General features: G+C 40.4%; 1 protein-coding gene across 1 annotated transcript in view; it reads right to left on the bottom strand.

Annotated features, from left to right (window-relative positions):
- The window catches only part of PKNOX2 (PBX/knotted 1 homeobox 2), a 108217-nt gene that overhangs the window by 6307 nt on the left and 76732 nt on the right, over positions 1-25178 (bottom strand). Inside the window, exons 5-10 of the mRNA XM_058819063.1 lie at positions 24269-24377; positions 16342-16481; positions 11634-11805; positions 8231-8419; positions 1408-1540; positions 1234-1331 (exon numbers count right to left, since the gene is read on the bottom strand). Coding sequence (XP_058675046.1) covers positions 1234-1331; positions 1408-1540; positions 8231-8419; positions 11634-11805; positions 16342-16481; positions 24269-24352 — 816 coding nt within the window. The 5' untranslated portion in view covers positions 24353-24377. The remainder of the gene's footprint in view (positions 1-1233; positions 1332-1407; positions 1541-8230; positions 8420-11633; positions 11806-16341; positions 16482-24268; positions 24378-25178) is intronic.

Below are 25178 nucleotides of genomic sequence, written 5' to 3'. Positions count from 1 at the left end.
AGGTGCCACCTCTTTTCAAAATGCTGTTTATTGATTGTTTGATAAGAGGCTCCTGCAATTAAAATGGGGCATTTCAGGAATAATGGGGGTGAATTTCTGCTGCTCTGCCCCCAGGAAGCAGTGTTACAGAAATTGAAGGGATTTTTATTTTCCAAATTCCTGGGGTTGGGAAGAGCTCATGGACAAGCTATGCTAATCATTCCAGCCCCGCTTCAAATCATTGTCTCACTGCAAGAATGCAGGGATCATTGCATAACTCATTGCAATGTCAGGGGGGAAAAAAAAGGAATAAAACCAGAGCAAATGGCTGAAAAATACCCCCAAATTCAGAAAGGAAGACCTAAAAATGAGCCTTTCCCACAAGTGCCATGATGGCTGTGCTGGACAGGCAATGCCAGTGATCCCAGATCTATAATATATCAGCAATAATAATAATAGATAGATAGATAGATAGATAGATAGATAGATAGATAGATATAGATATAGATATATAGATAATACATATAGATATCTCTATATATAAATATAGATAGATAGATAGATATAGATATAGATATATAGATAATATATATAGATATCTCTATATATAAATAGATAGATATAGATATAGATATATAGATAATATATATAGATATCTCTATATATAAATATAGATAGATAGATAGATAGATAGATAGATAGATAGATAGACAGATAGATAGATAGATATTATGGATGATATTGCTGATATTATTGCTGATATCTATCTATCTGTCTATCTATCTATCTATCTATCTATCTATCTATCTATCTATCTATCTATCCTATCCTATCCTATCCTATATATAATTATTAATATAGAGTATAGAATATGCAATATGTACAATGCACAGTATATAAAAAGCATACAGAATAAAATACCAAGTTCTATCACACATTACAAATAACAGATATTGTTACATATATATATGTGTGTTTATTGTATATTGTGTATATATTGTTATATATTGCACTAAATAATATTATGTACATTATTATTATATGCTGTAATATTTTATAACAATAATATAAGTACTGTTATAACTTCTTAGGTCATGGCTATAATTTGTTCGGCACCCCAAAGGCACCTGGCAGATGGGTTTAATCAACGTTTCTTGCTAATTAAAAATTTAAGACACTCCAAGGATTGAATTTATGGAGAAACGGGGGCGTTCTGCCTGCTGCAGTGCCGAAGTGGAGCTGGCAAGGCCTTACCTGGGCATTGGGGATCTGCAGGGCGCCAGGGGTGATGGCCTGGGCGAGCACCTGGCCCTGCGACGTCACCATCGTCACGGGCTGGTACAAGGCTCCACCTATGGCAAAAAACACGAGTGGGGGCACCCAAACCCCCAAAGCGCCCCCTGCCCACACCTCCCCTGCCCTGCCTACCTGGCACGGCGGGCGAGCTGCTGCCGGTGCCCATGGCCAGGTTGCCAGGGGGCAGAGTGGCCGCGGGCACCACGATGCCCGCAGGGGGGTTGGAGGCCGGCGGCAGCGCTGCTGGAGAGCTCTGCAGCATCTCCTGCACAAAACAAAACACCAAACACGTCCATGGCAGCGTGAAAGTTTCGCTTTTTGTCCCCCCACTAATTTTTTTTTTATTTATTTTGGTGGAAAATGGCAGGAAATTGTTTTCTGCAGCATCTCCTGCACAAAACAAAACACCAAACATGTCCATGGCAGCGTGAAAGTTTCGCTTTTTGTCCCCCCCCTAATTTTTTTTTTAATTTATTTTGGTGGAAAATGGCAGGAAATTGTTTTCTGCAGCATCTCCTGCACAAAACAAAACACCAAACACATCCATTTCAGCCTGAAAGTTTCATTTTTTTGTCCCCCCTAAATTTTTTTTTTTTTTAATTTTGGTGTTTCAACGGGAAAAATGGCAGGAAACAGGATTTTTCAGTTTGTTGCAACTGCAAAAAAAAGATGGAAAAAAAGTGTTTATGTTGTACAAACCCCCATTTAGCATCTTCACCAAACTTTTGTGCAGTTCCCTTTTCCTTTGTGCAGTTTTCTTTGTGCAGTTACTATTTTCCATTAAAAAATATGAAAGGGAAAAAAAAAAGATCACAAGGGACCAAAAGGAATTTATTTTTTCTTTTTCTTTCTTAACATTTCTCTTTTTTTGGTGCTTTGACTGGGACTGGATGATGCAACCTTTGCTAAAATTCAGGGTGAGCAGCACAGTTTACCTTAGAGTAAAATAATAAAGTTAATAATAATGTAACCCCACTGAAATCACTCCTTGAAGCTTTAAGCTAATTTCTTGAAAAAATGGACAATTTTTTGAGCCAAAAGTTGTAATTTTACTTTAAGGCCCATCTCTGGAGCAACACCAAAAGACCCCCAATGGGATGATTATTTGATTATTTATTTTAATATTTAAATGACTATTTGAGTATTTAATGTGACATTTTGGGAAGGGAGGAGTGCCACAATTGAGGCCGCAGGGGGAATATGGGGCAATGTACTTCAAGCTTCCACATGGGTAGGATTTTGCAAATAACATTGGTAATATTGATAAAATCATCATTTTAAAATAAACCAAAGATAACTATATCTCTCTAATTCACCCAACTGGAATAGAAATAAAACTGCACTCTTTTTTTTGTCCCTTTTCTACTGACTTTCCCATTCTGCATCATTTCCCTGGTGGCCAGCTGGTTCTCAAGTGCTGAACATAATATCAACAAAGGGGATTTTTTTCACCTTTTAATTCATTTTTCCTATGTTTTCATGCATTTCTTCAGGAATCCTATCATTTGGGTTAAGGAAAGAGAACTTCCCTGGATTAGTGATGTGCAATGACACTGGAAAAGCCAACCAAGGAAATGTGATCAGGGTGGGGAAAGCTGCATCTCCCTTTCTCCAGGTGACAGAACTCCAGAGATGGATTCTGAATGCACCAATGTCACATCAGCCCTGGCTATGCTGTCCCGTGGGGATTTGGGGTTCTCTGTGTCCCCTTCAGTGCATTTCCCATTGCTGGGGGGCAAAACCTGATGTCTGTTCCTTTTTTCCCCTTCTCCCCATCACATTATGTAACTTTCCCCCCACCAATCACCACTGCTTTGCCTGTGCCATCATTCTCAATAAATGTCCGGCTTTTGCTTTTAAAACCCCCTCATGGCACTTTCCCCTCCTGTGATGCCAATTCCAAAATGTTGGACCCAATTCCTCTGCCACAAGTTACTTCTGCTATTTTTCTTATCTGCAAATTTTGCTGCAATTGCTGTGAATTTTTCATTCGATTCCCAGACATTCCTTACCACAGCTGAATTAATTTTAAAAATGCAAATATGAGTGTCAAATACTTGTATTTTTTTTTTAGTATTCCTTCCCCACCTCCAGTCTTCTGGGGGATGTAGTTTTCAGTTTGAGAAATTAATATCTCTCAGGATATGGAGAGTAAAAATCATTTTCTTCTGCACACTCTTGGATTTGGCCCTGGCAAAGGATCCAGCTGATAAACACAGTGGAAATATTTATTAAAAAGCAAAAGTGGCCCAGGAGAACACCAAAAAGCAGCTGGATGTGGCCAGGTGCAACCAGAAGTTTGGAGCAGCTTGAAGACCTCTAGCTTTCCTCCCCTTCCTTGTTTTTCCATGATTTTTCCTAAAGAAGGACATCCAGAACACCATTTTTGGAAGTGTGTTGTGTAAAAGCAATTTGGAATATCAGAAAATGGGAATAAGAAACTGCTGTTTTCAGATAGAATGGTCAAAGCCATTTTCAACAGTATTTTGTGATGATAAAAATTGCCATTGTTTTTGTGAGGTAGAGGAAAACTCTCCCAAAACACCATCTCACCGGTGTCCAAAAGGGCAGAATATTGGTAATTATTAGAAAGAGCCATTAAAGGAATTAATGGTCTTTCTGCAACAGAACTGTGAAACCAAAGTGACCCAATGGAAGTGGAGGCTCCACCTTCAAATAAATATAGAGAGATATCTCCAAGAAGATTTAAAAAAATATATTTTGCATACCAATTGCCTCAGATTGCAAATGTCAGCCAAATTCTGTTAGGCTGTTCTGTTCTGCAGTGGAAAATATCTTATATATTTTATATTTTGAGACTCAAGGAAGTTCATGGAATCACAGAATGGTTTGGGTGGGAAGGGACCTTAAAGCTCATCTTGTTCCACCTCCTGCCATGGCAGGGACACCTTCCACCATCCCAGGCTGCTCCCAGCCCTGTCCAGCCTGACCTTGGACATTCCAGGGACCCAGGGGCAGCCACAGCTGCTCTGGGCACCCTGTGCTGGTGCTGCACCACCCTCAAGTTGAAATGCTTTTGGCAATTTTGAAATCTGAGTGTGGAAACAAATGCATCACTAGGTGTCTCTGCAGACCCACATCTCAGCACTGATCAACAGCAAAACAAGAATTCTCCCACTTAAAAGTCACGTCAGTGAAGAAAAAGATCTGGGACATGACACAAAAAAACCCTTTCTTACAATAAGGAAAATGTCCAAGTGCTAAATTGTAAGAAAGTGCTAAAATTCAGTGCTACTTGAGCTGCTGTCCTTGCCCTTGTGCTTTGTGACACAGACATTCATTTTTGGGTGGTACACCATGTGTCAAAATCTGTCTCATCCTAACTCTGAAAATCACTTGTGCTGAGGGAAGTTGGGATTAGTTGGAGGAAAAAAAAGAAACCCATGGGTTTGCCAAGAAAGAGGTGGCCAAACTCAAAGCCATGTATGATAATTTGGACTTTGTGAATGGATGGGTGCATGAAGATGAGAAAAAAATTGGCTTTAAATAAAGAGGAATGCAGGGCTGATCACAGAGCAAACTTTGGATAAATGAAGATCTATAAAGAGAGGAACAGCACTGAGTCCCACCAAATGGACTGTCCACCAGCAGCTTGGGCCAGTGGAAGGTGTCCCTGCCCTTGGCCAGGGTGTTGGAACAAGATGGGCTTTAAGGTCCCTTCCAACACCATCCTCTGATTCTGTGGAGAACTAATGTGAGAAGAAGAAATGCTGTCCTGAAAATGCCCATTCAAACTCTGCCAATTTGAAACAAGAGCTGGAAAAACCAAAATTTGATTCCATTTAAATGTCCCTGGCAGTGCTGTGCTTCCCAATCTGATTGGTTTTTCAACTGTTTTTTTCTTGCAAGTAGAGAACAATGAGGACTCCTTTGATGTCAAAGGAAAGTTGAAATTAAACATTGGTTTAAATTGGTTTTCTCCCTCTTCCATGGAAGAAGGACCTCCCCTCTCCCATCCTGGTCAGAAACAGCTCAAAAATACTCACTAAATAAAGGGAGGGGGCTAAAAAGGGCCCAATGAGGACTTGAGGTAGAAGAATGAAGCCAAGTGAAAAGCAACCAATAAAAATAGAAGAGGAATTGATTGCTTGGTGGACTTGCAGGACAAAGGGGCAACAACTCAATCACAAGACAAAGCAAAGCACAAAATGAAGAAGCAATGGAGGAAAGAGGGTACAAAAATCTTTGTAAGGTTATGAAAGTTCAGGGAAGACTCATCACATGGGAAAGACCCAGACTGTCACCCAAACTTGTCACACATCAGGAATCATCTGTGGACCTGGCGACGTGAGAAGATTTCAGCAACAGCCAAAACACCTTGTCTGAGTGTTCTCCCATCTCCCCATCATCTCAGGCATTTTGCATCTCCAAAAATTCTTGCATTTTCCATCTTAGAGAGCAGAAATAGCAGCAGGCAAAGGACCATCCTTTTTGGGTACACCAGGGAATTCCAACAGATTGTCCTGAGATGACATTTTCACAGGTCCAGGCATTGTTTCCCCAGTTTTGGTTGATATCCTTGTTATTGTGTGCCCATATTTTTTTAACATGTCCTGTGGTAAAAAACTTATCCAAAACCTGAAATATTTCACTTTCATGACAAACTTGGTGTATCTCAACACAAAATGATTGATGTTCTTTCCAAATCCTAAGAAAACCTATTTGCTGGGACACCTCCTTCATTGATACTAATTACATTTCATTATTTAGATTTTTTTTAAATCCTGAATTAATGGCCTATGCACGTCCCCTCAGCATGAAACCAACAGGCTGAAAATTAGAGAAATGATCCCACTTGCCATTTTTTAAACACTAATCTCATGATTTTTCAGCTCTCTGGAGCATCCTTAGCCTCTAAAACTCAGCTGATGGATATGGAGCATTTCAACCTTTCTTTATCCATGCAAACTCAAGTAGACTCAAAGAGTTGAAGCACTCAAGCACTTGGCATGGTGTAGTTGGAAAATATTTGCCTTTGTGTTGTCACTGGTCTGTCATCCTTATCCCATGACCAGATGAGATGGTGGCTCTATCGTGAACCATCTCTGTGAATATTTCAGCTCCACCTGCTGAAAATCCCTCAGGGGCTGAGCCAACATTTCCCCTCCAGTTGGGTTTTTCCTGGGTGTGTTCCCATTTATTTCACAACTGCCTCCAAATCCTCACTTGAATTCCTCAACTTTCAAGCCTGGCCCAGAAGGGAAATGGCAGCAGCTCTGGGTTTCCAGGAATCAGAAGCTCTTGGTACCTCTCCATGGGCCTGATGATTTTCCAAAGACTCGTGCTAATTTTCTGATATGATCCCCACCTCTTTGTGAGACACTAAATCCTCATTACTTTTCCTGACCGATGCATTCTAATTAGATCAACACTTAAAAAAAAAAAAAAAAAAAAAAGGAAGGAGGGAGGGGGGGAAAAAATTCACAATAGCCACAGGACGGCTTTCCATCTCATTAACTCCCTCACTTATTATTTTCATGAAAATTACTGATAAAAAACGTGCATCTCCATTTGCTGGGACCGGGAGCTTTGTCGGCTCATATCTAACATCTCTCTCATCACCCGGGATGTGAGCTGTTGCCATGGCAATGCACAATAATAGAAACTAATAAATTACAAACGAGATGCTCGTTGAGCAATTATTGTTCTCTTTTATGCAAGTGTCTTGCTAATTTTGATCATAAGGAATGCTTCCATAAAGCAGCCAAGGGATAATAAGTCTATTTCTAGAGATTATTAGAATATAGAGTGAGGATGGGGTTTCTTAGATCAATGATTAAGTGGTTTGCTGCTTTCAGGGAACCTAAATAAGAAACTGAACTTTTCTGGGGGGCTTTTCCCTCATCATGTTGGGAGCTTCAAACTCTGCAGCACCTGGAGCTGAGCTGCTAAAAATGATTTTTTTTTTCCTTTCCACCACCTTAAAAATGCCCCAAAAGCCTGGAGAAGGCCCCAGCACCTCCTTCCTTTTTAGGGAGAGCTCCAGGAGCTGCCTAGGTTATTTTGGGTTCACTGCAGTTATTTCTGGTGGGATTGTGCAACCCGAAATTCCATTTTTCTACCCCAAAAACCAAGAGCCTGAGAGAGGGAAATGCTGTAGGGGAACACAATCTAGCATCAAGTTTTTTGGGATGCAAGCAGCCAAGATGTATTCCCTGCACTGCAGATGCACATGAAAACCCCAACCATGGGCAGCTTCTCTGAATATTGAGTTACAGTCCCTTATTTTGCCCCAAAAGCCACCAAGGTTCAACTTCTTTTGGCTACTTCAGGTGACATTTCTGCAGTTCTCGGGTATTTCCTTGTACTCTTCCACTATCCTGGAGGCACCAATTGTCTTCTTCTCCCAGCTAAAATCCAAGTTATGCAAAAGAAGAAGCAAAGGGAATGTTGATCATGCTGGGGCAGAACTGCAAGATCTGCTGCGACACAAAAAGGAGCAGCAAAGCCAGAAGGAGTTACCTGAGACCCAAAAATCCTTTGAGCTGCCTTAAAACAAAAAGTGAGAGAGAAACAGTAGAGAAAATCCTGATGTTTCTCTCCTTCCTGCCAACAACTACCATTTTCTCATTTAAAAATGCAACTTTCTTATTTATATTCCCACACACTTGCACAGCTCCCTTGCCCTCACATTTAATTGCTGCAGCATTAGAGTTTAGGAGTCTCTTGCAGAGCCACAATCATTGGGGTTGCAGCTCTGCCAACACATGCAAAAAAGGACATTAAAACATTTAAAATAAAGGGAAAAAAGTCACCACAACAGCATTTATTGCACTCCATGAGCAAGGCACAGGATTATTTTTTAATTCTTGGGGATGGACTGATGACTTTTCAGGAGGCCACAGCTCTTGTAGAGCAAGTCTGAAACCTTGTTGGCAACTGCTGTTGGCCCAAGTGCAACAATGGTTATTGGAGAGGAATTTTAAGGCATTACCTGGGGGTGGAGGCTGATGGAGGAGGGGTTGGGGGAGTAGGGCCCCCCCAGGTCGTTCCTGAGTAGGTTGTCACTGTGCATCTTGGTTTTGAGGCAGGTGATGTAGCGGTTGCAGAAGTCCTTGCACAACTCATTGACCTTCTCCAGCTCCAGGAGGTGGATGCGCAGCACCTGGATGGCCTTCACCATCTGCACAAGGGCACAGAGTTAAAATCAAGATTCTCCCCCAAAATCTAATGTAGAACTGATCCCCTACAGCAAAATTAAATTCATTTCCTTTCTCAACACACACAAGTAATGAATGTTCTTGCCCAAAACCCGTCCCAGAGCCCATCCCTCTGCATATCTGCATTCCTTTTCCTTGCCCATCAATCAGATGAGATCCAAGAAGAAAAAATTCACCAAATTCACCACTGCCTTCATGGGAATTGCTCCCCATGCCCCAAAAAAAGAGTACAAGCCAATCTCCTCGTTGTTGAAAAGTGTTTGGTTATTCTCTGGAGGCCACTTCTTCTAACAAGATTATGGGGCTGCAGCTCAGCCGTGAGCTGTTGCTGGTGCAAAACCTGGGCCTCATTAAAACGTACCCCATAAACCTTAAAAAATTTACACATAAAACATTCCTCTTGCCGAGCTGAAACCTTAAGTTTTACAGCCGCTGTTTGAAATCTTGCATAATATATAAAATTTCAGCTATTCACTCCGGGGCAATAAATCCGGTTTTATGTAACAAAGCGTCTTTGCATTTCAAAGAGTGTTTTTAACTTGCAAATTTTAGTGGTCATCTTTACAAACTGCAAGTTGCCATGGTTGGGAAACATCCTGAAAAATCCAGGGTCAAACTCCAGTGGCAGAGAAAGTGAATTTTTGGTTCGTGAACAACAGGGATGATAGGTTGGGGCTGGAAAAATCTTTTATTTATCTTCCTTTTTTTTGCTTTTTTCTTTTTTTTTTCTTCTTTTTTTTTCCCTCCTCAGCAGCTGACAGAGGCAAAGCACAAGGTGGAGGTGTCGTCCCCAGGATTTCCACATCCTCCCAGGGCTCACCGGCCATGAAAGTCAATATTCAAGGGCAAAGGCAAGAAGACCTGACACATATATGTAAAAAAATAAATCTCTCAATTATCTCAGCTCATTTGCTTAGGGTCTCATTTTATGTCCCTGCTCCGCTGCGTCGTATATCTGTCCGGATAAAGAGTTACAGTCCGACGGCGTACGTGCGCGGGGTTGTAAAAAATACAGATGCTGAATTAATTGACTGTGTGGCACTCGGCAGCTGATTGAGTTGATAATGGTGAGATCTGACCTTTTTCTAATTTCTAATTATGTGCATCTTGGCAGCGAGGAATACATGACTCTTATCCTAATGATAGCTAATGCCACTGGCCTTTTTAGCCCTGCTGTGCCATCACCAGTTTCTGGCAAATGGGTGGTGTTAAAAAAAAAAAAAGGAAAAACAAAACCCAAAAAATAACAACAACCGAAATAAGGACAATGTAAATAGAGGAAAAGTGACAGCTCAAGAGCAGGCTGAAATGTTGAGTTTTGAGCACTGCAAGTGTTTTTAATCCAAAATTCCCTCCCAACAAGAGGAATGTGCTTCTCCAGCATCAAATCAACCATCTCCTCTGTCTTGATGCAGGTTACCCACACTGAGGTGCATGGCTCCTCCTTTTTTGGTGGAGTTCTGGGCATTGGATAGAAAATATACACCCAGCTATGTACTGGAACCAGGCAAACCCAGATAAACAGATATAGATACATAGAAAGACACAGCAGCAGATATAGAAATATATGAATATGAATGTATCAAGTCGGTAAGGTCATACATGGCATCAGTGGGATCAACCCAACTGCCCAAGGCCAAATTTCACCTTGGCAGCAAGAGTTGCTTCAGAATATGCCTAAAAAACATGATTGGTGTGAAGTGGGTTTGTTTTTTTTAAAAACCACACAAAGCCTGAAAATAGCCAGTGTGGATACATTTCCTGCCCTATTTGCTGGTGATGTTTCATCTTTATATGTACAGAAATAGGTTTTTCCTTCCCAAAATTTTAGATTCTTTTTCCTTCATCTGGCTCAATTTCTCTACTCCTGATAGATCCTTACACCCATTTTTATGCAATTTAATGCAATGGGGGTTTGTTGGTGCACCTCAGCATTTGTTTAGTCCAAAAACTGAAATAATCCCAAACATTGTTTGGGTTATTGGCTTCTTGTGAGTTGTTTGGGTTTTTTTGATTGCTTGTCCCAGAGCAATTTCTGTTCTTGACTACAGGTTATTGCAAAATGAGTTTAGCAATATGCAAAAGGGGGGCTTTGCCTGGCCTCCAAATTTTTTGGAGGGCATTCTGCAGACTCTTGTTTTAAGGATGTTAAAAAACTCTTCACCACAAGTTGAAGTTGGGTACAAACATGTGAGATTTTACTTCATGTTCAAATCTTCTCTTGCCTTTTTAAAAAAACAGTAGTTCTTGCACCTAGATAAGTTTTGCTAGTTCTTCCCTTTGTGATATCACCATTCAAAATCCCCTCCTTGACACCTGCAATACTTGGAAAAAGGAGCCTATGAATTGCCTGATTTTGCTTCTTTTTTTTAGGGATGGAAATCCCTCTTCTACAAGTCCCAGGGGACACAGACCTCTCAGAGGAGTTGTTTTGCTGTTTACATCATCAGAGGTACACAGAATTCTCTCTCAGACCTTGAAAATCTGTTTGTGGAGCATCAGGACAGTGCCATGAACTTGTCTACCCACGTTTGCCATGGAGACCATATGTGGACGCTCTTCTGGGCAAAATACCAGGATTTGGGGATATTTCCTGAGGTCCACACAAGAGAAATCCAAAGCAGAGTCTTCTGATGCACCATCCAGCAGCAATGGATACAGCAGGAAATCTGAGTTGATATGGCAGGGAATCCACCAGAGACAGTCCAAGTGTTCCAAACTGTTGAGATCCATGACCTTTTCCATAACTTTTCCATGAAGTTTTCATTCTGCCCTGCTCCTAGGACATGAGCTGGCCATGACACTTCAAACCAGATGGTGGCAGACAAGCATGCTGACACTACTGTACGTTGCACTGTGGAGCAGTAATTCCTACAGAGACTGCAACTTTTGGGGCACAAACCAACCAATAATCTCAGTTGTTTTCAGGAACCTTGTTGACCCCATGGGGGTTGTGTGGGATAAAAAGGGGCAGGGAGGTTATTCTTACAGGGGATCTTCTGGAAAATGTCTCCAAGAAGGTGCTGGAGAAGGTCTCAAAAGGTCTGTGGAAAACCTTGCCAAGATGGCCAGCACTACAGAGCCCCAGAGACATGGTGGTAGATCTTCATTTGTTCCTCATCCCCTAACTTTTCAACACCCCCCAGAAATCATCTTCCAAGCCCCAGCTGCCTATACCAGGTTGTCCAGCTCGGGGTCGTCGCTGAAGAAGGGCTTGTGTTCCTGCTCCTGCTGGTGGACAAAGTTCTCGATGTCAACATCGAAGCTGGCTGAGGTGATGCACTCCGAGCCCTGCGTGGCCTGCTCACACTTCTCAAAGAGCAGCGTCAGCAGCGGGAACAGAGGGTGCCTGCAGAGGAAAAATGAGAACACCCATAAGGCCCCCTGTTTTGGGTCTCCCATGTCCATCTTTACCCATCCATCCCTCCATCCATCCATCCATCCATCCATCCATCCATCCATCCATCCCTCCATCCATCCATCCATCCCTCCATCCATCCATCCATCCATCCATCCCTCCCTCCCTCCATCCATCCATCCATCCATCCATCATCCATCCATCCATCCATCCATCCATCCATCCATCCATCCATCCCTCCCTCCCTCCATCCATCCATCCATCATCCATCCATCCATCCCTCCATCCATCCATCCATCCATCCCTCCCTCCCTCCATCCATCCATCCATCATCCATCCATCCATCCATCCATCCATCCACCCATTCCCTCCCAGTCTGTAAGAACCTGGTCATGCAAACCTCACTCCCAAGTCACACTGGAAGTGGACCCTCTTGATCTCTTTCAACAACAACAACAAAAAAAAAGCTTAAAAATTGTACAATTCACTATCTCCTCCATCAGGCTTGTTCCATGGTGTTTTCCATCACTGCACCAAAGTCAGCATTTCCTAAACACGCAAAAAGGTAAAGTCTTGGACATAGCCAAGATGTCCTGGAGCCATCTGCTGTCCAAGTGGCTTTTCCTTTCAAGGATGGACATTAGCACCTGCTCATGGATGGTAATATTTCACCTCAAAATGTCTTTTTGGTTGGAGTTGATGGATGGGGACTTCTATCTGCCTGCAGAATCCTATGGATCAACCTTGTTATGGGCTCTTTGCACCTCTGACAAGTCCACAAAGATGGGTCAAATCCCACTTCTTTCTTACTGTGAGCTCATCTTGAAAACAAAGATTTATAGCTCTTCTTGAAACCCAAATCTCTCCAATGATGATGCAATATAAAATGCAAACACACAAACAGCACCAAAGCTCGTGGACAATACAGGGGTGAAGACCAGGGCTTAGGGCAAGCCTCAACGAGCCCCTCCAGCTGTGCAAATTCAAATCAAAAATGTTTTATGGAGTCTTTCCAGGCAGAAATGCAAAATGCTCCTGCAGGAATGGCCTCCCACAGCACTCCAGTTACCCGAGCACAATGGGATTGGCTCCACCATTTTATCTCCAAAAGATGGTCCAAAAGATGATTATGAATCACCTCCTGACAGCCTCTTTGAGCCGGAGTCAGGCGAAGGGGTTAAACCCCTTGGCTAAGTCTTCATTTGCAGCCGCTAATACCACAGCATATTATAGTTTAATCTGTCCTGATCCTGGTTTAATGCAAGATTCACCGAGGCTGGAGCAGAGAGTGGTGAGGGGGGGAAATCATTTCATAATTTCAGTCGCCCCGCTGGAGCTTAGCCAAGGGATATGAAAGGCAAATTCCAGGCGGAAAGTTGAATTATTGGGACTTATGAACGGTGCCACCGCAGCAGGTGCCTGCTGCCATTTCCAGAGCTGCTCCAACAATTAGGAGCAGAGGTATGGAATTACCCCAAGGATGGGGGTGTGGGGAGGGAAAAGGGGGTTGCAGCCCCTGAGATATTTGAGCCCCTTTTCTTTGAGGGATGGCATTAAGGCCAGCATCACCCCGTGCTCCTCAGTATTGACAATGGGGAAAACGCTGCTCTGGGCCCCCAGAAAAGGTTTGGGGCTGGCAGAGAGTAGGAGGAGGAAGGAATATGGCTGAGGCGACAATGGTTTGCTTTTCAGCTGAAAATAAAGTGGAATAAAAAAATTTAAAACCTAAGAGAAAATAAAAAAACCAAAGCGGAATCCAATTTGATCAAATCCACCAATAAGTAAAAATAAAATTAAATGGAACAAAACAATTAAATAAACACCAAATAAGATAAAATAACATTAAACAAACAAAAAAAAAATCCCAAATTTAAAATATCTATATTTTTAAAAATGACAAAAACAAACGCAAGGGGAAATCAGGGGGCCAAGACCCCTAGGGATGGGTTAAAGGAGGACCAAGGGCACCCTCTGAGAGCAGTCTCGAGGAATGCTGGAATTTGGGGGTTTGCCATGAGCTTTATGCCAAATTATTGTGGAATTTGGTTTGGCTTTTTTTCATTTTTGTATGGAAAAAACCAACCCAAACCACGTTTTCCTTATTTCCAGCCTTTCCATGCTCACACCATGCAAAGGAAAGGACGGCCCACCACAGCAGGTGGAGGTTGTGGCATAAAAATTAAGAGCTGGAGCCCTTTTTTGCCATAAAATTTGCAGTGGGGGGAATAGATGGATATCCAGGGTGCACAGGGGAATCAGGAGGATTTTCCTCACTGTGGGTGTTACAGAGGAGGAAAACCACCCCTATGGCACAAAGAAGAGTTTTGGGGTAGAAAAATCTGCTTTTAGTGATTTAGTTTTGAAAAAAAAAAAAACTTGGTTTGTTTAGTTGGGTTTTTTTTCTGCCAGGGAATCCTCCAAATGAAAGGGCTGAACCAGCCCTGACATTTTCCTGCAGGAGAGAGGTCGTTTGCAGCCACTAATAAAAAGGATTCGACACGGGCTAATAAAGAGGAATGAATTCCTCTAATGGCCTAATTTCCCACCTTCAGCCGAGCCAGCAGCACAGCGGGCATGTCACAACAGGAATTTTATTTTTTTTCACCCCTTTTCCCCTGAAAAACCCTCAAACAACCCAAAGCAAAACAAAAAAAAAAACCCAAACAATAAAAAATAACCCCACAAAAAACCCCCCCATCAAACTTAATGCAAAGAAATCCACTTGGAAAAACCCAATTTGTGGTGCTTGGGTGGTTTAAGCATCATTTCCCTTCAGGAGCATCATCTTCTCTGGTCCAAAATCCATTGGGAAGTCCCAGCCCCACTGTTGCATAAAGTCAAGAAAACACTTTAGCTGGGAGAAAATTCCAGCTGAGCAGTGGCACTGCTGGACCAGTCCCTGCCAAGCTGCTCCCACACCAACAAGGGTGGGGAAGGATTTATTTTTTCCCCTTTTTTCTATTTTTTAACGGGTGATAAACCTCCTGGTAGGGCATAAAACCCGGCAGGGTGACTTGTCCATGGGTTTTTATATTTCCCATCACATTTTCCCAGCAATTTCCCTCCAGCTTGATCGACTGATGCTCACAGCCAATGCCTTCTGCCTTGGTGCAATTATTGAAAATTAACAAAAAATCCATTGGTTTGGGTGGAGGGAAATGGACCTGGGAGGGCTAAGAAAAATCCTTGTGTGCTTTTGATACCTAATGACATACACAGCATCCATTTGAACCACTGGATAGGGAGATATTCAGCAAAAAAAAAGTTAATTTTATGCATATATATCATGTACTGCATAAATATACAGTAGGATATATTTGTTTTATATAAAAATATATTTGTGGGGTTATTTCAGTCAGTACCCAAAATTAAGCATCCAGGTTTGGGCAATAAGTGCACAACAATATTGGGCAATTTGGGCAATAAGAGCTGGACAACAATTTCCCCCCAGTTTTCTGGAGGAATACCTCCCACAAGGTGTTTTTTCCATGTCTTTGACCTTCCAATTAAGGCTGTGAAAACTCCAAGGTGGGGTGGGGTTTGTTTTCTTCCCTTTATCCCACAAATGCTGCAGAACTCCTCAAGGAAGGGCAAAAAAAAAAGGTATTTTTGTCCTCAAATGGCTTCTTTTGCTTTGAGGAAATCATTTCCATCACTGAGAGGCCTTCAGTGAATAATCCTTGGTGTTTTCCTGGGAAAGAGTGAGTTTATCCCATCCTTTCATCCACTTTTTCAGACCTTTCAGCCTTGTAATATTTGATATTTGGAGGGCAAATATTTTATTTCCTTCAAGTCTAGCCTGCAATTTTTTGGTTCACAAGCCCCCACAGCCCTGGTCATTGATAGGTTAATCCTAAACCTTAAACTTTAATCCTAATTATATTAGAATATTGTTACTCTTGCATCATTGCTCTACGATTTGTAAATTATCACATATCACTTGTATAATTACATATTACTTACATAATTATACTATTTACATAATTAAAACAGTACTTATAGCAGTTATACAATAACGTTACTGCATATATTAAAATATTATGTATTATTATGCCCAAATTGACAAAAAATGGACTGGAGGAGTCATCCATCACTGCCCACATCCTGCGCAGATGCAGGAACTGCACATTTCAGGTTAATGTGTGACTTCACTCCTTGTTCAGCCCCAAATCACAAGACTTTGCCCCCAAAAAGTAAATTTGGGGTTTTTTTGTAATATTTTGAGGGGGCAGAGATGCTGCAGAACAACATCCACGAAAGAGCTCCACCACCACACGTTACAATCAATGGTTATTATTGCTAAAAAGGAGCTAATTGCTAATTCCCCCCTTCCCGTGTGTTAATTAATGCATTAGAAGAACAGCAGATTAATAATGCATCAAAACAACGAATGCATCAAATAACTGATGCATTAATTAATGCATCGCCGAACTGATGCAACAACCCACAATAATGCAATAATTGATGCATTCCAGCAACGAAGCCATTAATTAAAAGGCATTAATGAATGCAATTATCTTGCCTCACCTGTAGACAGCCCTCTTGTCGGCCTCCAGCTGTGCCTGGGGGTCGCCGCCCGCTGACGGCACCGGCGCGTTGGCGGCTGCCGCCGGCGTGGTGAGGTGCACGGGCTGGGCTTTGGTGGGCTGCTGGGCTGTGGCTGTCATCTGGGGAGGGCAGGGGATAAAGGAGAGAGGGAAAAGAAATGTGGAATAAAATCCAATAAAATGAGAGTGGGGTTTGTTGTGCTTTCCTGATGGGTTTGGCGGTGTTCCGCGCAGGATTTGGGGAGTTTGGCATGCAGCATTCTAGCTTTTGGTGGGCTGTGGCAGTCATCTGAGGAGGGCAGGGGATAGAGGGGAAAAGGAATGTGAAATAAAATAAAATAAAATAATAAAATAAGAACAGAGTTTGTTGTGCTTTCCTGACAGGTTTTGCAGCATTCTGCGCAGGATTTTGGGAGTTTGGGATGCAGCGCTCTAGGCTTTGCTGGGCTGTTGGGCTGTGGCTGTCATTTGAGGAGGGCAGGGGATAAAGGAGAGAGGGGAAAAAGAATGTGAAGTGAAATAAAATATAATAAAATGAAAACAGGGTTTGTTGTGCTTTCCTGATGGGTTTCATGGTGATCCGCGCAGGATTTTGGGAGTTCAGGATGCAGCGTTCTAGGTTTTGGTGGGCTGTGGCCTTCATCTGGGGAGGGCAGGGAAAAAGGAGAGAGGGGAAAAAGAATGTGAAACAAAATAAATAAAATAAAATAATAAAATAAAATTAAATTAAATTAAAAAATAAAATAAAATGGAAACAGGGTTTGTTGTGCTTTCCTGACGGGTTTTGCGGCATTCTGCACAGGATTTTGGGAGTCAGGATGCAGCATTCTACCTTTTGGTGGGCTGTGGCTGTCATCTGGGGAGGGCAGGGGATAAAGGAGAGGGGGGAAAAAGAATGTGAAATAAAACACAATAAAAACAGGGTTTGTTGTGCTTTCCTGATGGGTTTCGCAGCGTTTTGCGTGGGATTTGGGGAGTTCGGGATGCGGCACTCTAGGCTTTGCTGGGCTGTGGCTGTCATCTGGGGAGGGCAGGGGATAAAGGAGAGAGGGGGGAAAGCAATGTGAAATAAAACAAAATTTAAATAAATAAATAAATAAACAAAACCAGGGTTTGTTGTGCTTTCCTGACAGGGTTCGCGGTGTTCTGTGCAAGATTTGGGGAGTTCGGGATGCGGCGTTCTAGGCTTTGCTGGGCTGTGGCTGTTATCTGGGGAGGGCAGGGAAAAAGGAGAGAGGGAAAGAAGAATATGAAAAAAAAGTTTTAAAAAAATTAAAAATTAAAAAAAAAAAAAACGGGGTTTGTTGTGCTTTCCTGACGGGTTTTGCAGTGTTCTGCATGGGATTTTGGGGAGTTCGGAATGCAGCGCTCTAGGCTTTGGTGGGCTGTGGCTGTCATCTGGGGAGGGCAGGGGATAAAGAACAGAGGGGGAAAAAAATGTGGAATGAAATAAAATAAAAATAAAATAAAATAAAATATAAAATATAAAATATAAAATAAAATAAAATAAAATAAAATAAAATAAAATAAAATAAAATAAAATAAAATAAAATAAAATAAAATAAAATAAAATAAAATAAAATAAAATAAAATAAAGTAAAATAAAACCAGGGTTTGTTGTGCTTTCCTGATTGGTTTCACAGCATTCTGCACAGGATTTTGGGAGTTTGGGATGCAGTGTTCTAGGCTTTGGTGGGCTGTGGCTGTCATCTGGGGAGGGCAGGGGATAAAGAACAGAGGGGGAAAAAAATGTGGAATGAAATGAAATAAAATAAATAAAATAAAATAAAATAAAATAAAATAAAATAAAATAAAATAAAATAAAATAAAATAAAATAAAATAAAATAAAATAAAATAAAATAAAATAAAATAAAATAAAATAAAATAAAATAAAATAAAGTAAAATAAAACCAGGGTTTGTTGTGCTTTCCTGATTGGTTTCGCAGCATTCTGCACAGGATTTTGGGAGTTTGGGATGCAGTGTTCTAGGCTTTGGTGGGCTGTGGCTGTCATCTGGGGAGGGCAGGGGATAAAGAACAGAGGGGGAAAAAAATGTGGAATGAAATGAAATAAAATAAATAAAATAAAATAAAATAAAATAAAATAAAATAAAATAAAATAAAATAAAATAAAATAAAATAAAATAAAATAAAATAAAATAAAATAAAATAAAATAAAATAAAATAAAGTAAAATAAAACCAGGGTTTGTTGTGCTTTCCTGATTGGTTTCGCAGCATTCTGCACAGGATTTTGGGAGTTTGGGATGCAGTGTTCTAGGCTTTGGTGGGCTGTGGCTGTCATCTGGAGAGGGCAGGGAATACAGGAGAGGGGGGAAAAACAATGTGAAATAAAATAAAATACAATAAAATTAGAACAGGATTTGTTGTGCTTTCCTGATGGGTTTCATGGCATTCTGCGCAGGATTTTGGGAGTTTGGGATGGAGCGCTCTGGTGGGGCAGGTAAAACACACCCAGGCATTTTATCTTTGCCTGGAAAGAGAAGGTTTAGATTTTTACAATTTTCCCCAACTTTTCACCCATGGAAATACAGGAAAAAACTCCCACCATCTTTATTGCGTGGGGTAATTTAGGCAGGGAAGTTTCACACAAGTCCCAGATTAAATCAGCTGCAGCACCATGGTTTGCCAAGAGCCCTTTCAAGGCAGGTATTACTGTCTAGACAGAGTCATTTTCAATTTTATCCCCAAATTAGGTGAGCCTCTTCCAGCTCAATGAGTCACCTCAGAGCAGAGCTGGGAGAAGACAGCCAAAAAAAAAATCTAATTTTTTTGGTGCCCATGCCCAAATCACCCAACATTAGCCCCAAATGGGAATGTGAAATAAATCACCCTGACTACAAACATTGTGCTTGTTTTAAAAACAGCCATGATTTTAGGTAAATATGGATTTTTAAGATGGGAGATGCGCTTGTGCTCCTGTGAATCGCTGAGCATCCTTCCAACACCTTCTGGAACAGGGCAACACCTATTTAGGGGCAGTTTTCACTTTAAAATAAAAATCTGAATTACTCATTGTCAGACTTCAGACAGGTCCAACCTGGCCTTTGCATTATCAACACAAGATTCCATTAAAAAAAAAATCAGGGAGAATTTGAAACAACTGGGGTGCATCAGCAGCACCTCAAATCCAGAGGTTTCAGCCTAAAATCCCAGTGAAAAACTGTTGCAAAGTGGTTGGTTTGCCTGCCTGTCTGCTGAAATGTGTGAAAAAATTAGGATTTGCCTATTTTTACCTGTAAATGTTCAGTCTTCCCTTGAGGCACAGAGCAAAAGGAAGCTCTGGTTCTTGCTAAACGTTATATATATATAGTTTATTATACATAATTTTAATTTTTGTATAATGTTATATTTATATAAAAATTATATCTAATTTTATATATAATATATAATTTTACATATAATTTATTTATTATATAATATAGCATTGCTAAATATTATATATATAATTAATTTATTTGTCTAATACATTTATATCTTCCTGTTTGTTTTTGATATAAATAATATTTTTATTTATTTGTCTGATATTTTTATATATATTTCTATATATATATAGAATAATATATAAATATTATTATATAAAATGAATAAAAGATACATATACTTATATGTATATTTTATTTGTCTAATATATTTTTAAATTTATTTGTGATTGTTAATATATAAAAATGTTCATATAAATAATTGTGTCATTATTGGTGTAAATGCAATATGTATATTTATACAAAAATATGTAAAACTTCATAAACCCAAGCTGGACCAAAATCATGACACCTTTTGCTTTTAAAATGTTTGCCTTTAATATCTCCTGCCTGACCTTTTGCTGTCGCTTTTTTTCCATTTTTTTTTTCTTCTTTTCAATCTCCTTTATTGTTCATAACTCCAAAGTTGGGCTCCAGCACCTGCAAATTCACTTGGCTCTATTTAATTTCCAGCTCTCCCCACAGGTTCAATTTCTGTCCCTCTTCCCCTCCCTGGTGCTACAGAAATGAGAGAAATTTGGGCTTCACTTCCCCTCCTGATCACAGCAGTTGGGATTTCTCCTTTTTTCCCTCCCATTTTCCATTTAAAACCAAAAATGCAGCAGATTTTGGGATAATCCACTGAATACCTCTTCATCTTTTTTCCCTTTTTTTTCTCCCTATTATCTCCATGGAAAATTACATTTATGCAGGGAAAAATGGTTTTTCCTCCCAACCTTTTCCCTATTTTCCCTTTTTATCCTCCCCCCATCATCACACTTATTTACCAGGATTCCAAAGCCCTTTTTGCATCCTGCCAAGTTGAATATTTCCAGCCAAGTCTGCAACTAATTGAGCTATTACCCCAAAAAAAAAAAATATAAAGCTTCCTTTGGGGCTGCTCTGAAGCCATTACCTCACCTTGGACTAAAGAAAAGAACAAAAAATAAGTAAAAAATAATTCCAAGTCTATGGAAAACGAGGGGAGAAGATGCTGAGATGGGGGGGTTTGCAGCTGAATAGGAAGGAGGGGGAAAAATGGAGCCAAAAATGAAATTTAGGGGAGCAGGTGGGGAGGGAAAAGGCAGCAGGTTCCTGGTAGTGGGAAATAGGAGGAAATATTTGGGTGTAAAAGTTGTAAATTTTGATAAAAAAACACAGGTGGGTTTCGGTTTGCTTTCTTTTTCCCATGGAAAATGGCCAAAAATAGTTGGAGGAGGAGGGAGAAAAGGTAAATGGGAAAGGAAAATAAAAAGCACAAAAAGTTATGTTTAAAAAACAGCAAAAAAGTGAAGAAAAAATTATAATGGTCACAATAATTATGTAAACTGTTCAAAATCTGTTAGAATATGTTTCAAATATGTTCGAAATGTGTTTACAAATATATTGAAAAGTAAAGCTTTAAAATGTTACAAATATGTTCAAATATGGGAAAATCCAAAAATGTTTTATAAATATGCTAAAAATGTATTTAAAATGCAGAAAAATGTAAAAAATACATTACTAAAAATCCAAAATGCTTTAAAATGTAGAAAATACAAAAAGAGATGCTAAAAGGTTGAAAAAAAAATTAAATTCTGTTCAAAATATCCTTAAAATACGTTTTAAATATAGAAAATATAAAATTTAAATAAATTAATTAAATAAATTAAAATATATATGTCTCTGTTATAATCACCAAAAAAGCACTTTTTATGGGGAGGAGGGGAGGAAGAAAGATACTTTTATCACTTTCTGTGTTGAAAAATAGGAAAAATCAACTTCTCCATTTGATTTTTAATTTTTTTTCAAAATATATTTATAGAGTAATTGCATTATTACAATTATTAGTAATTGTATTGTTAGAAAATACATTGATAATGTATTTATTTATTGCTCATTTTTGTCCCTGTTGTAACCACTCGGGGGGAAGATGCTTTTTATCACTTTCTGTGCTGAAATTCATTAAAAATTAACCCAATTTTTAACAACACTTTTTCTTAAATATATTTTTAGAATAAATAAATAAATAAATAAATAAATAAATAAATAAATTAGTTAATTAATTAATTAATCCCCCTTCCTCCCTTTTTTGTCCTTCTTGTGACCACCTAATAAATATTTTTTTGGAAGGGCAAAGCTGCTTTCATCACTTTCGATGCTAAAAATACCTATTTTTAAAAAACCTCTTTTTTTCCATTGAAATGGCTGAAGATTCTTCCTCAGCTTTTAGTTGTCCTTCATTACAGAAAACTGATTTTAATGCAGATTTTAATTTTCAACAGGTAGAGAACTCCATGAGATCATGCTTGGTGTGAAAGATGCTCCATGTTCCGCTCCTTTAACAGATTCCAGGGATTAATGAAGCATTTTTTCCTTCCAAAAATCAGCTTTTCCCATCATTTCTGCTTCATTTTTGCTGTTTCTGACACTGAGGGTGACAGCTTGCACAGCCTCTGCTGTAAAACAGAGAAAAGCTCCCCAAATCCCTTTTTTTAGCACTTTTCTGCCCCAAGTGCTTCCCTTGACGAGGAGGAGCTCATTGTAGCTCTGATAATCAATAATTTTTCCATTTATCCACTCCTCCCCGTTTCTTCCCCACTTTTGGAGAGAAGAAATTTGTGCCATTTGCTTTTCCAATCCCTGGAAATCCCAAATTTTCAGGTGAAAAGTTCACAGCAGCCCAAAAAAAAAAAAAAAAAACAAAAAAAATCAATTCTTGGCTGCAGCTTTTCCTTCCAAACCCACTAAACGCTCGAGCAATTTTTTACCTCCTTGATAAGGTAAAAAAAAAGGAAGGATTTGGTCAGCAAAGCTCCTGAGGGTGCCCAAAATTCAATATATTCAAACAGGGGGCAGAGAAGGGACAAGGAGGGAGAAGGGAGAGGGGAAATCTCCAAAGGATGCCAGGGAAAATGTGGCTATTTTTAAAAAGTCCCTTAAATTGCCCATTAGGACCCAAACGGTGCCGTGGCTCCCCCGCTGTGTAAGCGAGAAAAGGGAAAAAAATTTTGGAGGAAGAAAAAAAAAACCAAAAAACCCCAGCCCTACTCAAGGCAGAGCAGCGAAGCGAGGAAATGATGACACAGAAGTTGGAGGAGCCATAAAACCCCAGCGAGTGTCGTTTGTGAGGAGTGACCTTTCCCCACCGAAGGAAATGAGGAGAAAGGAGACACGGGTGGCTCCAAGGGGGCGTGTAAAAGTCAATTTATTTATTTTAGCTTGCAGAGGACAGGCTTGGGGGGGTGAGATTTTTGGTGGGTTTTTCGTTTTCTTTCTTTATTTTTTCTTTTTTTCTTTTTTTTTTTTTCATTTGGGTTTTTTGTTTAGTTTTTTTTTTTTTTTTTTTTGTGGGATATTTTTGTGGGTTTTTGTTTTGGTTTGGTTTGGGGTTTTTTTTTTGTTGGGAGGGGAGATTTTTCTGCTTTCACAAATGAGAAACGCAGCAAGTAAGGAAAAGCTTGAAATCTTCCACATGAACACAAAAAAAAAAAAAAAAGCTGCTTTGAACAGGGAGCTGGCTCAATGCACAATACAGATCACCCCTGTTTAGTCATTGTAGCTGGGAAAGCAGAAATGTGATATAAATTTATCCCTAAAAAATCTCAGGATTTTTTAGAGGTAAATTTAGGCTTTGAGGTGCAGGACCACCTCCAAAATCCATTTTTTAGGCTTCAAGGTGCAACACCATCCCCCAAATCCATCCTCAACTCCCAAGTCCAGCCCTCTGGGGTGCTCCAGAAGAGTTTCTCTTAGACAAACTCCTCTTTTTGTAATAATTTGACTCCATAATGATGCTTGAAAAAGTTATTTGGCTGCTTAGAGCACCATTGGAGATGAAATCTTCTATCTCCCCTGCCACAGGTTATTAAAAAATGCCATTGAAATAAATCAAAGGCCATTCCTATGACTAAACCTGTCCTGGTTTAGTTAAATATTTCGTCTTTCTAGCTAATTCACCTGCTGGTGGCAACCATGCCACTGTGCCAGCTTTCCAAGAAGACCCAAAGACCCCAAAATCACAGAATTTAGAGAATCACAGAATCACTGGGTTGGAAGAGACCTTCAAGATCATTGAGTCCAACCTCAACACCTCAACTGAACCCTGGCACCCAGTGCCACATCCAGACTTTGTTAAACACACCCAGGGATGGGGACCCCACCACCTCCCTGGGCAGAACATTCCATTCTTTCAGTAAAAAACCATTTTTCTGACATCCAACCTAAATATCCCTTGGCACAGCTTAATACACAAGCCAAAAAAAGGGAAAAACCCCCATAGTTTAACCCAAAATCTTTCCATCTTGCAGACTGACTGAAGAGGTTTTAATTCTGCCAGTTCTGAGATGAATGCTCTGGGGTGAAATATTTTGTAATGGGCGTTATTTGGGAAATCAAGGTAATTAATGCAGGAGCTGGGGGTCCTGGGGGGTCTGGGGGACACTCACCTGTGGGGTGTCCTGGTAGGGAGGAGGAGGCACTGTCTGGGTGGCCATCATGGTCAGAGCTGGTGCAGGGGAGACATGGTGCATCCTGCTTGGGACTCACATCGAGAACCTGCGGGCAGCAGAACAGAGCTCTGGAGTACCAGGGATGTCCCCACCCCTGAAAAACCCCACGGGAAGGGAAGGAGAAATGAAAGGCAGAGAGGAGAGGTGGCATTCCTCACACTGCCCTCTGCCGCACAGTCCCTGGAAGAAACTCAAGGTGGTTTGATGAGCCTTGTTGTGATTTGATGGTTTTTTGAGTTTTGTGATTTTGGATAAGGAATGCATTGGAGGGGAAGAGAAGCAGGTCACTGGCAGGGAGATCTTCACTGGAGATGAGGCGCCACGAGTGAAACGCAGGATCTTTTCTCCTCTGTGAACTCTGGCACACTCAGGGCATTTTCTTCCCACCCCTCATGCCTAACCACACTGTCTAAATGGGGATTTCCATCCCCTTTCCAGCTATTCCTCTGTTCTGGAAGCAGAAAGATAAATACAAAACTTAACATTTTTAAATTATACACTAAACTGTCCCAGAATGATGTGTCTCTTTGCCTTTGGTCACCACAGAATCACATCCTCAGAAGGGACATCGAGAATTCAATGTGGAGATTCACCAACATATTTAATATATTTATTTATTTATTATTTTATTTAACATGTTCCTGTTAGAGTGCTGTGCACTCTAACCTAGCTGCCTCCTGTGCTGAGGTGACTGACCCCCATGATGATTGAATGCACAGAAATGTGGAAATTCTTGTTTGATTTGAGCCAGGGAGCAAACCTGGATTTTGCACAGCCCATAAACTGAGGAGATGGTTCTTGCACTGCCTCCAACCTCTCTGAAAGCTGCTGCTTTCTCCAAAATGCA

This window comes from Ammospiza caudacuta, chromosome 23 (assembly GCF_027887145.1).
Source record: "Ammospiza caudacuta isolate bAmmCau1 chromosome 23, bAmmCau1.pri, whole genome shotgun sequence".
NCBI classification, from domain to species: Eukaryota; Metazoa; Chordata; class Aves; order Passeriformes; family Passerellidae; genus Ammospiza; species Ammospiza caudacuta.
Note: the sequence above shows the minus strand (reverse complement) of the source record. Positions and strands in the feature narration are given on the sequence as shown.